The sequence below is a fragment of the Anser cygnoides genome, chromosome 2, assembly GCF_040182565.1.
Source record: "Anser cygnoides isolate HZ-2024a breed goose chromosome 2, Taihu_goose_T2T_genome, whole genome shotgun sequence".
Lineage (NCBI taxonomy): Eukaryota > Metazoa > Chordata > Aves > Anseriformes > Anatidae > Anser > Anser cygnoides.
The window spans coordinates 118883307-118897903 of record NC_089874.1 but is presented as its reverse complement, the minus strand read 5'-3'; the positions used below and the strand labels follow the sequence as shown (position 1 = coordinate 118897903).

Below are 14597 nucleotides of genomic sequence, written 5' to 3'. Positions count from 1 at the left end.
TTGAGATTTTTATAAATTCCTGCCCCTAACCATAAATAATGTACCAGAATACTAAGCTATTTGTTCATTTCTATCACCCCTTTCTAAGAGACATTATCACCACAGAGACATCAAGGGCAAATTAGTTTTATGAGGAATAAGCACATTACTGATGGGAGAATGGGGGGATTTAATACTTAAAATTTCTCTAATGACCAGCTTTAGAACATTTAAATGATGGATGAAAGGGAAGTTGAATATATAAGGGCCAGATGCTCCCCTGTTTCTGGAATCGTCTGTACCCACAGCAGCAGAAATGCAGATCTCTGGTCCACCAGAGGCTGAGCACAAAGCAACCTTGAGATGCTCCAAGGTCCTTAGAGGTCGCACTCCCAGCACATCAGGCAGGGGATCTACAACTTTTTCCTTTCCTTTCATGCCTCAACGCCTCTATGAAACAGATATGCTAAAGAATTTCTTGTTCCCAGCTCCCTCCTTCACTTGCCCTTTTTCCTTAGCTCCCCTTTGCCTTTGATCACAGTTCTGGAGAACAACAACAACAGTGGGAACATTCAGAGAATATGAGAAAAACGGGACAAAATTTGTTTCCTATAACCAAGTCACATTTAAGGAATGAACTTTATAATAGGCATTTTATTTACTAAAAATAACAGATGCTTGCCAGTACTTCTTCACTGGAATTTTCCCACAAGAGAAATGTAAAAGCTGCACACCAGTACTTGGTGTTGCATTTGCTTTACAGCTAGGGCTGAGTTACTATGTGTTTATAGTTATATTTATGTTTTTTATGATAAACACATACTCTGAGTTTACGATAAACAGCACTCTCTTATCTGTAGCATTCAGTTTGTGAACAACCTATTTGGGAAGCACAGAGAAACGAAACACTTTGATTCCCCTGTCCAGCTAAAAACTCCTATCTTTGTGTATTATTTGGGCAACACCAGGCAGAACTGAGGAAGTTGAAACATGAGGATATTAGGGAATGCCTGATTTAAAATAAGTGAATGCTTTCATTACATTTTGCTTAGTTCCAGCTCAGCCCAAGTTCGTGGGACGGGAGTGTTATTAGGATTGGATTTCTGCTTAGCGGCTACCAGGAGAAACGCATTTTCCACTGGAGCTAACTGCCTGCAGCCCACGGATGCCATCAGCAGTGACTTGGTTATCTCAGCAGAGAAACGGAGCACCAAACTGCACCCAGACGAGTCGGCCCCACCAGCTGGAGGGCTAGGGCTCGCTGAGAAAGAAGCTAGGGCAGCTAGCACCAAAACGTAGGTGACTTCAGGTTTTATGCTGCAATTGGTTGCAGCTGTCAGTGTTGTGCTGCCTTCTAGGAAAACCTGTATTTTATTTAATTCGCCATGCCTGGTTAACATAACTAAGGATTTTAAATTAACCCTCGCTAGACAGGAGGTTTCCCATTATTAAGCATCATGCCTGCTCAGGAGCAAAGGCTTGGAGTGCAAACGGGAGCTTTAGTGCATTGCTCCCTCTGCCGGGGCTGAGCAGGGATCACAAACCCGAAAGCACGTCCCACAGCCTCATCAGATAGAGAGGAAGCTACGCAGACGTGAAGAACTCGTTATCCTTCCTCAAGGAAGAGCAGTAGACAAATAGAAAGTTCATAAGCATTAGATGATTTGCCAGATGGTTTATTCCAATTGAATTCCTCCAGAAACTAATTTAATCCTGTTTCCCTCAACAGATCGCGAAATGGCAGAGCGTAATGGGGATCACCGCATGGAAACTGCGAGTAATTCCAGGGCGTCATCACCTGGCATTCAGCAGGGCTATCGCTCTGCGAAGAAACAATCCTATCTTGTAATAGCCTGAAAATGAGCTTTCCTTACACTGTCCGGTGAACATTTTGTATGATAGGGAAACTCCATTCACGTCGGGAAGTTCTCTTTTCTGAATGGAAGATCTCAGATCTTTTAATGCTGTTACACAGAACGAAAAAAGAGGGCTCTTACACAGGAATGCTATTTGGTCAGATTTTATTTTTCATTTTTGGTGCAACAGACTGATGCTCTACAAAAATTAGCCAAAATGCTAGCTTTATGAAGTTAAGCATTACCTACAAACACTGCATGTTCTTCCATAGACAGAATACTTCAGACTTCTAACAGTATTTCTGCTGATGAGACCAGGAAGAAATGTGTTTTGTTAAAATGCAACATTTTTTATTGGAATCATAAATCAGCTTACTGTTTGAAAAGTTTTTTGTTTTTTTTAGCCTAATATCTTTCCAAGACCCGTTTCAGCAATAAAAAGCTCCAAACCAACTAAATCTTTTAAAATTTAACATTAATAATATGAATACTTGCTCTTTTTAATTTAAGTTACAGGAGTCATTTAGGAACTACAATGCTGTCCTGAAAACTGACAGGACTGTTACTATCAGTGGCGGCCATAAAAGATGTGCACACAATGCCCCAACTTTTTTGGATAAAGTGGGATTTTAAAACTCAAGTCCTGTTCTAATTTAAAGTCAGTTACATTTTAATTAGAGATCCAAAATTTTCATTAATTTTTTAAAATGTTAACTATAGTGGAAGTGTTCTTTAATTCACATTCTAGGTTGGTTTCACTACATATGTTTTGATTTTGTATCTTAAATGTCCGTATATAGAAGGGTGAGAAAAAGGTCAAGACCCCTTGTAGGCTCCATTTCTAGGGGGATAAGATGGTTAATTATGAAAGTTACTCCAAGATACTTGAAAATAATGTGGGAAAGAAGTGCGAGATATTAATTTTATTCAAAAGAATATGCACACATTTCAAGCAAAGGAAGTAAAATAAATCACAGGACAGTAACCATGTTTAGGAGTTAGTGAGGCCTCCAATAAGTAGGCAACTTATACCTGTTTCATTTCTTCTTCCTAAAGAAAAAGAGGATCAGCAGATTAGATTAGACAGGATGTAAGTGAAGAATAGAAGAAGAAATCTGGAGTACAGGGTTAAAGCTAAAACTGAGATAGTTGAAGAAATGTGTCCAGGTTGTGGTCCCGTCTCTGACAACTTTGAAACACCAGAATAATGCAAAGTGTGCAGAACGCTACTATAACCTGTCTTAAATTCTCTCTGCCCAGACTGTGCACTGACAGCAAGCTGCCCAGACTGTTAGCTGTAGATGTGCAGTATTTCATGGATAGAGGGAAAAGCATCTTGTCTACTCCTAGCTCCTAGCAGAGTCGGTTGGCTCTGCTGCTCAGGTGCCACCAAATCCTGCACTGTGGCTGCAGAAGACTGTGTCTGAGGCGATGCAAATGACTGAAGGGGTCCAAAATCATTTGATGCAAATACATGTTGCTTAATGGATTTCTGCTAAATTCTCTCTGCTTTTGTCAGTCACGTTTGACCCAAGCTGCATTGAATTTGCATGCACTCATTTTATCTGTCATGGCCTGAAAGAAAACAGGCTCTCAGGCCGTTCAGAGTTCCTTCTTCCAATGTGAATTTCTGGCATTGTCTGTCCTGAGGCACATCAGGTAAAATGGAGCTGGAGTCAAATAAAGACAAATTTTCCATATTACCCTGGCCTCTCTTAAAAGTGCATATGTGTTTTGATATCTCAATTTTTAAGTGAGATCCTTTCTTGAGGCACGTTTCATCTTTTTAACATGGGCTTGTTTCTGTATTTATGAAAATGATCGAGTGTTTTTGGGGAAGCATCTCTCAGATCAAATAATTAAATGTGGTTGTCAACTGGCATGTCTGACCGAACTAGCCATGGATAGGACACATTAAAGGAACTTGTAAAGACAATTCTGTACTGTCAGCTGCAGTAATTAGTAGTGTACAGTGCTGAGCTGTTTTTCTCACGGATATTAGTTATCTCATTTTGTATTTCATTTTGTTTCTTTTCCGGTTCCTTTCTTTCTGTATTTGATGTCCTCAACAGAGAAAATTGTGAAAACACCTGAAACTGGGCCACAAAATATTTTGTGTTCAGACATTGTTGAATGGCCAATGCAGAGACTGATAGCCTGAAGTCCAGAGATGCTGTCAAATCCTTCTACAAATGAGCAAAACGGGACAGTGTTGCATCATGCTGCAATACTATTCAAAGGACTGTATTATTTACTCCACAGTACGGAGCCTGTCTTGACTGTTCTATCCACTTAGCAGTAGATGACAATGACAATGTGGTGTTATTGCAAGAACAACATCATCTGAACATTATTTGAAAGCCCTGAATTTAAAGACCAAAGCAAAAAAAAAAAAAAAAGATAGGGAAGGTCACAAAGCCAAGTTTTATGGGTGGAAATAGTCAAATTCTGCAGAATTTTGCACTCATCTCTCCTCCCTCTCCTCTCTTGCTTTGCTCTGCCCTTCCTTGGTAGTGCCAAGTGTAGTTCCTTACCTTCAGCAGTTTCATGAGGCCTTCCAACTGAGCCATAAGCTCCCTTCGGCTTTCCTGGAGAGCAGACATCCTCTGTTCCAGCTCGTCTTTCCGCTGCCTGAGAAACAAGCAGATACAATCAGAGCTTATCCCTCAGCCTCAGCAGCTTTTAACTGCCTCATTTCCCCAGCACGACCATGAGATATAAGTCTGTCTATAGACTGTAGGAAAGCAAACACGCTGTACGAGTTCAGTGCCTAGAAAACAGGGCTATGTGGAAACTATGGAGTTCCCTCACACTGGGAGTATTCATGGGACCGAGCACAGTGATTGGGAAACAGACAGACACTGACACAGACCCTTCTCCAAAGAGCAAATGAGGTTCACATTTGTGTATATTTTCCCTTGTGGGAATGCCTGGCAGTGATTTCATCTTTTGTCCTTGAATCTCTCTAGTCAGTAACCTCACTAACTGTCAGGAGAAATTAAAGCCATGCCCTGAAGGACAGGAAATTGCAGCAGAGGCACTGCACAGGGCAAGATACAAAAGAATCTAAGAGAGTTCAGAAATTCAGCCAGAAAACACAGTGAACTGTGTTTGTTTCTATTTTTTTCACAAGGCAAGCATAAAACTATCACATAATGGAGCTATAATTGCTTGAAAATAGCTCTTAAGTCTCTAAGTCCAGTGCTGGTCCTGTGACAGTGTGAACACTGAGCCACCCCATGCGTGACAGCCAGTCTGTGTCCGCTTAACTTGCAACAGCTTTGATTCTGCACAGCTCCAGTGCACCAGAGGGATGTGCAGCACTTGCACATGTTCCAACATCTCTGCATTGTGTGAGAGGTCCCCAGATGAATAAAGAACGGAATTATTGCTTCCTGGAAGACATGCTGTAATTAAAAATACTACTGTTGAAAAAATGTATATTGGGTGTGTTTTATGCCCTACTGTGTTGCAAATAAAATAAAAACACTATGTCATTAACCTTGTACTACCTGTAAAAGATGTTCTTTTTCTGAAAGGCCTCACCTTGAATATTGTGTGCAGTTCTGCTCTCCACAATATAAAAAGGATGTTAAAGTTCTTGAAAACGTCCAAGGAGGGCAACAAAGCTGGTAAAGGGTCTGGAAGATATGTCCTGTAAGGTAAGGCTGAGGGTGCTTGGGTTGTCTAGTTTGGAGAAGAGGAGGCCAAGAGGTGACCCCACTGCTCCCTGCAGCTCCCTGAGGAGGGGAAGCAGAGGGAGGTGCCGGCCTCTGCTCCCTGGGAACCACTGACGGGATGCTTGGGAACGGCACAGAGCTGCGCCAGGGGAGGGTCAGACTGGGCTCTAGGGAAAATGTCCTCATCGTGAGGGTGGTCAGACATTGGAACAGGCTTTCTAGCGAGGTGGGTGGTGCCCCATGCCTGTCAGCGTTCAAGAGGCATTTGCACAATTCCCTCATTAATATGCTTTAACCTTTGGTGAGCTCCAAAGTGGTCAGGCAGTTGGACTAGATGATCTTTGAAGGTCCCTTCCAATAGAAACAAACCTACTCTACTCTACTCTACTCTACTCCATTTGAAGGAGGACCAGAATCAACAAAACTAAATATGTATACTATATTTAAGGAAACATGAAACCCTGATTTTGAGCCTTCTATGTACGTTGTGTGAGCAGTTGGTGATATAAACACCACTGATGTATACAGCTCGTGTGCTATCTCTCACCTATCTATTAGGATCAGATAGTAACACTGCTAGGTTGTATTACTCTTCTGGAGGATTAATCCGTTTTCTGCCACAAATTGTCTGTCTTGGACCTTCTTTTCCAAGCATGTAATGGTTGGAAATGCTGTAAACTGTACAAAAGCAACTGGGTTTAGGAAACTGGTAATCAAAATACAGTTTTGATGTAATTCAAGGTGATATGGCCTAACACATACATTTGTTGGGTATTAGATTCATTCTATGTGGAGAGAGGACCTAAGCAGTGTACAATGCACAGGCCACTCCTCTGAAAGCAAGTACTGATTCAAGCCCCCAGATCTGTGGGTTAACAGATGTAGATCAATGCTGCTCCTCTGAGTCCTGCTGTTTTACATATGAGAAGCCTCATGCCATGTTAAGTGTATAGGAATTTGATTTTTTTTCAAAATCCAACAGTACATCAAAAGCCAATCATTTACCTTTCAACTGGTGAACGTGTTGGAAGATATTCAAAGCAGCACAGACCCATTAAAAGTTATTTGCTGACTCTGACACTGCATATTAAATCAGAAATGATACCATAATTGAGGAACTCAGCGTCACTGCCCTAGGGACATCCCATGTCAGGAAATTTAAATAAGGTTATTATGGTTTTAATATGTGTAGCAAAATTGAAAAGATGTAAAATTAAGTAGTCAATCTGCTAACACTGCACAATCACTTGATGTTTCTTTTTTAAGGATAATGAATTTTATTTGTCAACTACATAGAAAGCTGATCTCCTAAACCTGCTTAAAATAGACTTCAAGCTTGATGCACAGAAGGAACTACATTATTAGTATATTTTGTGCAGTGCGTGCATCTTCATCACATTCAGTTTTCTATCTTAGACTCTCACAGAATGTCACTTACCTGTAGCTATCTAGGAGTAATTAATTACATACTAAAATCACACATAGAAATTAAGAAGCCTATTTGTTTTTAGATTGGAAAGCAAACTTAATTATTTGTGAAACAGAAAAATATGTTAGTGTGGAAAACAGTAATAAAACTATACAGTATTGCTAAAGAAAGAATTTAGCACGATTTCTTACAGTCACTTTCTTCAGTTATGAATTAGGCCACAAAAATATTACTAGCATGACGAGGAAGAAACTAAGTGGCCAGAAATTTTCTCTGGTCTTCTCATAAGAGAACTGCTGTTTGGGAGTCAGGGGATAAAGTTTATCTAGTATTGTGTCACTGGAAATAAATTATTTACACTCTGTTCTCTATATACACGAAGTGCTCTGAATAGTTCTTACTTGACTCTCAGCCTGGCTCTCACAACATGAATCAGGACTTAGAGGGAGCCTACAGATCTGTGCCAATGACAACTTTTCTTCAATGTGATATATATGGCAATTAGTATACCCATGTAGAGAATCCTAATTAACATGCAGATACATCTCTATCAATGTTTTTAGCTTGGTGGGATAATGGGAGGAACGATTCTCTAAATCTTCAGCTGCTGCAGATGATGTTATTCCTCCCTCCTCACATGGCACAGACCATAATGCTGCAGCCTGGTTGTGCACAGTGAAGAGAACTGACCTCTCCTTTGAGTTCAATGCATGGGGGAATTTTCCAAAAATTAACGTCTAATTCTGGCTGTATTCTCATGTAACTCTGTATTTACTTCAGCATAAATGAGAAGTCTTTGTAGAAGCATTTGTTCTGACAGAAGAACATTTTTCCCCATATGATTAATGACATTTGGACAAGGCTGTGGGGACCTATTCCAAATGACCTAAGGGCCTAACTCGGCAAACACTAATGCACAGGCTTAATTTAATGTAGATGAGTAATATGTGAGATTCCTCATGCATGCTGCTTAAAGCATAAGCTTAATTACTTTTAGGACTACAGCCTGCACTGAAATGGGAGAAAAAACACAGTGTGCTACTTACTTTAAAAAGCCCCCAGAAGCGTAAGCAAGGTTTCTCTCTTATTTCTTCCCTTATTGTTATAAGCCTGGCCTCAGGAACGGCCTCAGGAACTGCTGTGCACTTACCTCAGGAGCCGGAGCTCTGCCAGGAGAGTAGGATTTTGTTGTGCCTTCTCCGGTGTGGGCTGAGATGCTTGTTCGTGCTCAAGTCGCAGCCTCTGGATCTCCTGCAGGATTTCTCTTGGGGATGGGAACAAGGAGAATACTGCAAGTCAGTCACTGACCACAAAACCTACTCACTACACATCGCTAGAGGAGAAAAAGTGTGACTGTATGCAGCTACCAACATGGATTTAGTGACTGAGCTCTAACCAACAGCAGAAGCCCTCAGCACTGGGATATTTTTTAAACTAACTTTTAGGGCTTCACCACAAAAGTGAAACATTTCTTCCAGACCCCCAAACCCAGAGGTAGATATGAAATAGCTATATGCTTAATTAAATTGTCTCCCCAGGAACATTTCAAGCACCCCATGAACTTAGCAAAAACTGAAGTAATATCCGTCAAAATATTTCACAGTTAAAAAATAGTTGTAGAGTAAGTACAGATCTGAGAGTGGTCATCAGTGCACGGAGAAGCACTTTAATAGGACTTGTTACGACTGGCACGCCAGCCCTGGAAGACTGTCAAAATGATAACACAAAGCTTCACAGCAGAAGGTTGAAACCTTTGTGATTTTCTTCTCTCCTTCGCGGCGTGCTGGGTACCAGACGGTCAGAAGGCGGACTCAAAACTATGAAAGACAAATCAAGACTGGAGCTGGTGGCTCATTACGCTGTGACAGAAGGCAGTGCAGGGTTTGCAATAGGAAACCATCTGGTTTGGGCTGTCCTCTCTTTTACAGTCCAGCAGTAAAAGCAGAGCTGTTCTGTCATACATTTCACGACATCAGGCAGCCTGATACCTCCGGCCAGATCCTCTGCTGATAACACAGGGGTGTCACTCCTTTCTTTGGGGCTGCTAGACCATTTCTCCTGCGCACTCTCCCTCAGTCTCAGTTACATCTGTACCGAGCGACTCATTTCATCAGCACCCTCACGTGCTGCTAACCTTTCTGCAGACCTTTCTCAGGCAGTCTGTGTTCTGGGGGGCTTTAATCATCTTCACAAATAAAAGCAGGGGAGCATATCATTACCAGGGTGACTGATCCTTTTATCATTTCATGTTATAGTTCTACAGAGGATCCAACTCAAAATTAGTCTGGTTTAGAAACAGGACAGGCTTTTTTTTTTTTTAAACTCTTACAAACAACAGCTGCAAACAATAAAGTATCAATGGTTACATCACGTCATTTAACACTACATTCATTAAAACTCAGGGTGGCTGGAGATCTCAAAGCCTTTGTCATGTTCTGCGGACCTTTTTGTGCCCGGAGCTTTTTTGGGGGGGATGGGTATGTGTGTGTAAGTACATTGCATGGAGGTAGGTGGTAAAAAACGGCAGGGAGCAAACAAACATACACGATATACGGGACTGAACAAAACCAGGTACTTTGTGAATGCTTACCGGTTTTTATTTTCCAGCTCGGCAATCAGCTGCCTCTGCTGCTTGTTTGCATCGATGGTGAAGGAGATGTCTGCTGCCCCTCTCTGCTGCCCCTGCTGCTGCTGCTGTAAAAGAGAGGCTGTGCTGAGGAGGGAATGGCCAGCATGCACCCACCAGCCCAGTGCAGGGCCGGGCTGGGAGACCTGCTCGCAGGACATGCAGCACCAGCCTTGCCTGCGCCGCAAAGAGAGCATCCACGTTCTGCCTCACACCAGTACGGCTCTAATCCTAGTAAAAGCAGCGTAAGCGCTACCAAAAATAAGACTCAGCGCTTACCATCCTGTCGTTCATTGCTTCTTCAAGCCTTCTTTGAACCAGTTGTAAAAGTGCTTAACCCCACCCGTCTGAAAACCGAGGGAACGGCACTGCTTCACTTCAATACTACAGACTAGAGGAAGGCACTGAAGGAAAAATCAGCTTCCCTCTCCAAATAAAAGAGGATATGTTTTCCATTTCAGTGATGCTTCCTTCCCTCGAAAGCAGTTTTTCTTTCAGTTTGAACGATTTGTACCCTGGTTTCAGCCTGGCTATTTGGCCCATTTGACCGAGTCTTCCCATATGTTCTGGTGATACTTCCAAAAGGCTCATCCTCTAGTCCTGCAAATACAAGATTTATTTTTTTTCCTAACAAAATAAAGTGGGAATCAAACTATTTCTTGCCAAACTAGGCAGTGCTCACTTCAGCTTTACTGGACTATGCTCTTTTTTCAATATTTTCAGCAATAGCCAAATACTGGTTTCTTTGCTCACACTCCAGTATTTCAGCATTGGATCAATGACAGTGCAGAGAAAGAATTCACAAAGACAGCTAAAGTTTTGTAACTTTCAAAGATATCCATTTATTTCTGACTCTGATGTGAAAGAATCAGTCACCGACGATTACCCTGCTGAGCTACTGCTGCCATCTGAATGTTTCTTGCTGTAAGAGCCCTGTGCAGTGGAAGTCCAGAGCCCAACTTGATGTGATGCCAGGCACCTCCTCCTGCAGGAATGGCCCCTCAAAAAGGATGAAGATACACCTCAGTGCTAACCTTTGTTAGCACAGTCTGTGGGGAAATGACGTGTGGCTGTAACTGCTTATACTATTTTTTCTGCTGTGCATACATTTTCCCATTAACACTCCGACCACCAAGGAGGGCAGTGCATAAAGAACTGATATGTGCTGATGGACATCTGATACTGAGGGAACCAGAGTCTTTGTCTGAATGAACACTAATACATTTGGTTCCCTAAAAAACAGAAAGGCCATCAGTAAAGCTTTAAACACTTCCACTCTGCCCCTAATGTGGTGCTACTCTTGTGCTCTGAAAGATTTCTGTATACAGAAACCTTCATTTTTTTCTTTTGTCTCTTCTCTTCAAAGAACACATAGAAATGGGCATCTGGCTCGTAAAAAGAAATTCATTATTTTTCTTTAAAGCATCCCTATTTAAAAGCTACTTAAGTGTCGATTCCTAAGTTTTCCCACCTACCATGGGACACGTTCTACACACCTGATTTCTACCAGTTTCTACCCAGGGACATTAGCGATGGGGAATTTTGTTCCCGTAAAGAATGACTGACCGTCCTTCAGTAACAGGACAATCACCTGCAGGCTACCCGCAAGCTGAAGCACTGCGTGTCACACCTCTGGAAGGGACTGTTTTGGGATGGGCTGGCAGCCCAGGAGAGCCCGTGCATGCACTCCTCTTCCCCTGCAGCCGCAGGCAGTGAGAAATTGTGCTTGACAGACGGCTGCATGGGGCCATGGGTTCAGCTTCACTGCCTTCACTTGGGATGGCTGGGACTCAGCGCTTTCACGTGACAAGTGCTGCCTGATTTCACCCTTTCAATTGACCCTGCAGTGTAAATCTCGGTGTGAAAGTATGCTTCCTGACATCTTGGACTGGCTGCTTTTCACTTAACTATCATTTATGGTTCCTTGTTCTATCAAATGTGCTGAGATGGGAAAAAGTAACTAAGGCTGACCTTATTTATACCATTTAAGATTTTATATACTTCTATTGGGTTCCTGCTTTCCTCTCTCTTATTCCTGAACACAGTTAGCGAGGTTTTAGCCTGTCATCACCTTCTGTCTTGAGATACATAGAGCAGAATAATCATTGCTCCGAAATGAAAATGGGAGCTGGGGCTAATGCAGTGGGTCATTAGAGTCATCCTGCTGAAGATCACTCTTTAAAATCCTCAGCTCTTAGGGCCCCAGTGGCTGTGATATTTGAACTAAAGAGTAAAATGGATTCATCACCCTGTTTTTCCACTGCAGTAAATCATTAACCTTTAGCCAAAGCTTGTCCAGACAGTATTTTCCAGTCTTGCTTGAGTTCAAGATGTCAGATTCTCTTTGCCGTAATTGTTTAAATACCAGTACATTAGTATATAGATTATACACATTAGTACGTGGATTCTTTGGTTTAAATGGCCCGCATAAAAGTGTTATTCCAGAAGTGTAACAACATGCGATGAAAAGGATAGGGAAAAATAATCCATTAATCACTGAGATTGTCAGATGTAATTTCCCTGATCTTGCCAAGCCCCTGGAACATGACAAAAGGAAAGCACCTTCCTTTAATTAAAACACTTACTGATGAAGAAGTTTCTGCTGCCAGCCTTGCTGCATACCTGGCGATCAGCTTGTGCTCTTCATCCAGGCGACTTGCGCTGTCGAGCACGCTGCTCGGGGTTTGGAGGGGAGGGAGGGAAGACACGTTAATGCACACGACGCGTGGCAATCGCTCTGTCACTCTGTCCACTCACACACCCTCATTACAGAATTTAGAAGCAAAACGTCACCAGCATGTTTAAAACAGCAGGTGTTAATTGAGCCAAGGGGAGAAATGGGAGGGTGAATTCCCTGGTGGGGTCAGCTCTAGGGGCCAGGCAGCACCTTCCCTTTGGGAGAAACGGCATGGTCCGCATGGCCATGCAAGGTGCATCTCCCAGACTACGCTGTCCACAGAGGGGTGGGAGGTGGTCCAGAACAACAGCCAGCGTCTGGTTTTACTTCTCAGCTTTTTATCACCTAGAAGAGGGATTCCTTTTTGGACAATGGATTAGTGGGAACCTCTGTGTTTCCTGTGGGCAACTTCAGAAGCTTTGCCAAGTTGACAACAGAAAACACTCTCTAAGATAATTCTGCATGGCACTTACCAAGGTCTCACAGACCGCAGCTTTAGAACCACTGATCTAGGAACTTATTATCAGACTTTCTCTTTTATTCTCAGATTCTTGATATTAAGGAGTAAGACCTCAGAGAATCACATAATGGTGCACCACAGATGCCAGATTTGGACTGACTTTAACACGGAGCCTACTCATGCTGCCAGGATGCAAGAGTTTACAAGCACCCACTGCAAAGACGCTGCTTTGGTCACTTGCAGAATTGCCATAAAAATTGCTAAGAAAGTGTAGGAACTTACAGCAAGTATGCTGAATTCCTTTAAAATATTGCAACTTACTACAATTTGTTTTCTAACAATATCAAAGGCAAATACTCCTCACAGGTTAATCCCTTGCCAGCTGTCCTTATTTTAAATGGAGTTTATTATTAAGTCAGATGAGCAGGAAAAAGGTAATACAGTGAGAACTTTTACTATTTCTAAATATTCAGAAGATTGCAGAGAAGCACCAAAACAAATAAAAAGGACAAAACCAAAAGCATGAGGAGGGCTTAGCTGTTCCCAGACAATCCTGGGATTTAGAATCCTGCATTGCATTATGCCTAGTATATACAAGAGAAAAAATGAAGCCCACAAGAGAAGGGGAGAAGAATGTTTTTGCTGTGTGGAATATATGACAGTCCAGCACATGATCCCAGACAGAGGCAAGCCTGCCCTCCCTTCTTATGCTTTGGAAATTGTGTGATGTTTTGGTTGAAGGGAGACAGGCACATGCCTCCCCACCCATGTGCCAGTTAGGGCACACAGCTTGTTGCTTGAGAACAAGCTTCACACCTCAAAGGAGTGCACAAAACAAGGGGTAGTTTGGGCATGTGCCTCTTCTTTTTTTTTTTTTCTTCTTTTTTTCTAGAAATTATACTTTGAACCTGAAAAGCCTGCCAGATGAAAATAGCATTGAGAGATATTTTTGAGCAAAAAGTTCTGCTTCTGAAGAATCAGCATCTATAAAAGAAAAAGGAAATATTTCTCCAAAAATTCTCAGTGAGTTCACATCCCCAGCTACCTCAAAGAAATACAGTGTGCATCTTTGGGTTGGCTTGATTAAGTCCACTGGGATTTAGAAGTTATGTTTGAAAGATGAGTAGTGGTTGATATTCACTGATCATTAAACTAAAGCTGGGAGTTGTGTGGATTTGTTATGACTTGCTGAGGTAAGAGAAAAGAGACAAACATCATTCTTCTCTCTTTCTGACAATAACCTGTGAGACTACAAACATGAAGTTTCAAAAAACAGTAAAGCTATGAAAAGTCAGACACAGAGATGTTCTGTGTAACCAAAGCTTGTGCAACAGACTGCACAGAAGACTTCTGGTGGTAGACAAACACAGCTTTTTTTGGCTGTTTAACTTATTTTATTATATAAATAGCTTAATTCTATTCTTAGAGTCTTGTAGGATGACAACGTACTACTGATCTACTTTCTGAAAAGACCCAAGCTAAAGGTGTTTTTCTAAACTTTCTAAATCTATGAACAGCCAGGCTTCTTACATACTCATGCCTACTGTACTGATCTGTCATCCAGAGAAAGAAAGGGGAAAGCAGCTCTTACAGTCACACAAAATCATGCAAACCAGGTAATAAGGATTAATTTCATCACAGTACAATTCATTTTTAATTTTTCCATAATGACGAAAGCTGTCCTAGCAGATGGCTGTGAAAACAGAAAGCATTGAGCATCAATTCTCCTTTTTACAGCAATGTGCAACTATATTATTACCCACCCTGGAAAAATAATGGATTATGGTTCCACTTGCTGGCGTAACACAATCTACGACATAGTTCTGGGATGTGAGCTAACCCCTGAAACAATGACTTTACTGAAAGAATCAAGCCTCTGCAGCTTTTTTA

General features: G+C 41.8%; 1 protein-coding gene across 19 annotated transcripts in view; it reads right to left on the bottom strand.

Annotated features, from left to right (window-relative positions):
* The window catches only part of DTNA (dystrobrevin alpha), a 227652-nt gene that overhangs the window by 17405 nt on the left and 195650 nt on the right, over positions 1-14597 (bottom strand). For 9 of the 19 annotated variants that reach the window (XM_066992934.1, XM_066992930.1, XM_066992929.1 and 6 more), the window contains 5 exons: positions 12156-12243; positions 9535-9638; positions 8095-8208; positions 4370-4466; positions 2868-2885 (listed from right to left, as the gene is read on the bottom strand). In XM_066992934.1, the coding sequence (XP_066849035.1) occupies positions 2868-2885; positions 4370-4466; positions 8095-8208; positions 9535-9638; positions 12156-12243 (421 nt within the window). Of the gene's footprint in view, positions 1-2110; positions 2141-2867; positions 2886-4369; positions 4467-8094; positions 8209-9534; positions 9639-12155; positions 12244-14597 lie in introns of those variants that run through there. The other 10 variants (XM_066992921.1, XM_066992928.1, XM_066992924.1 and 7 more) reach the window with 4 other exon arrangements.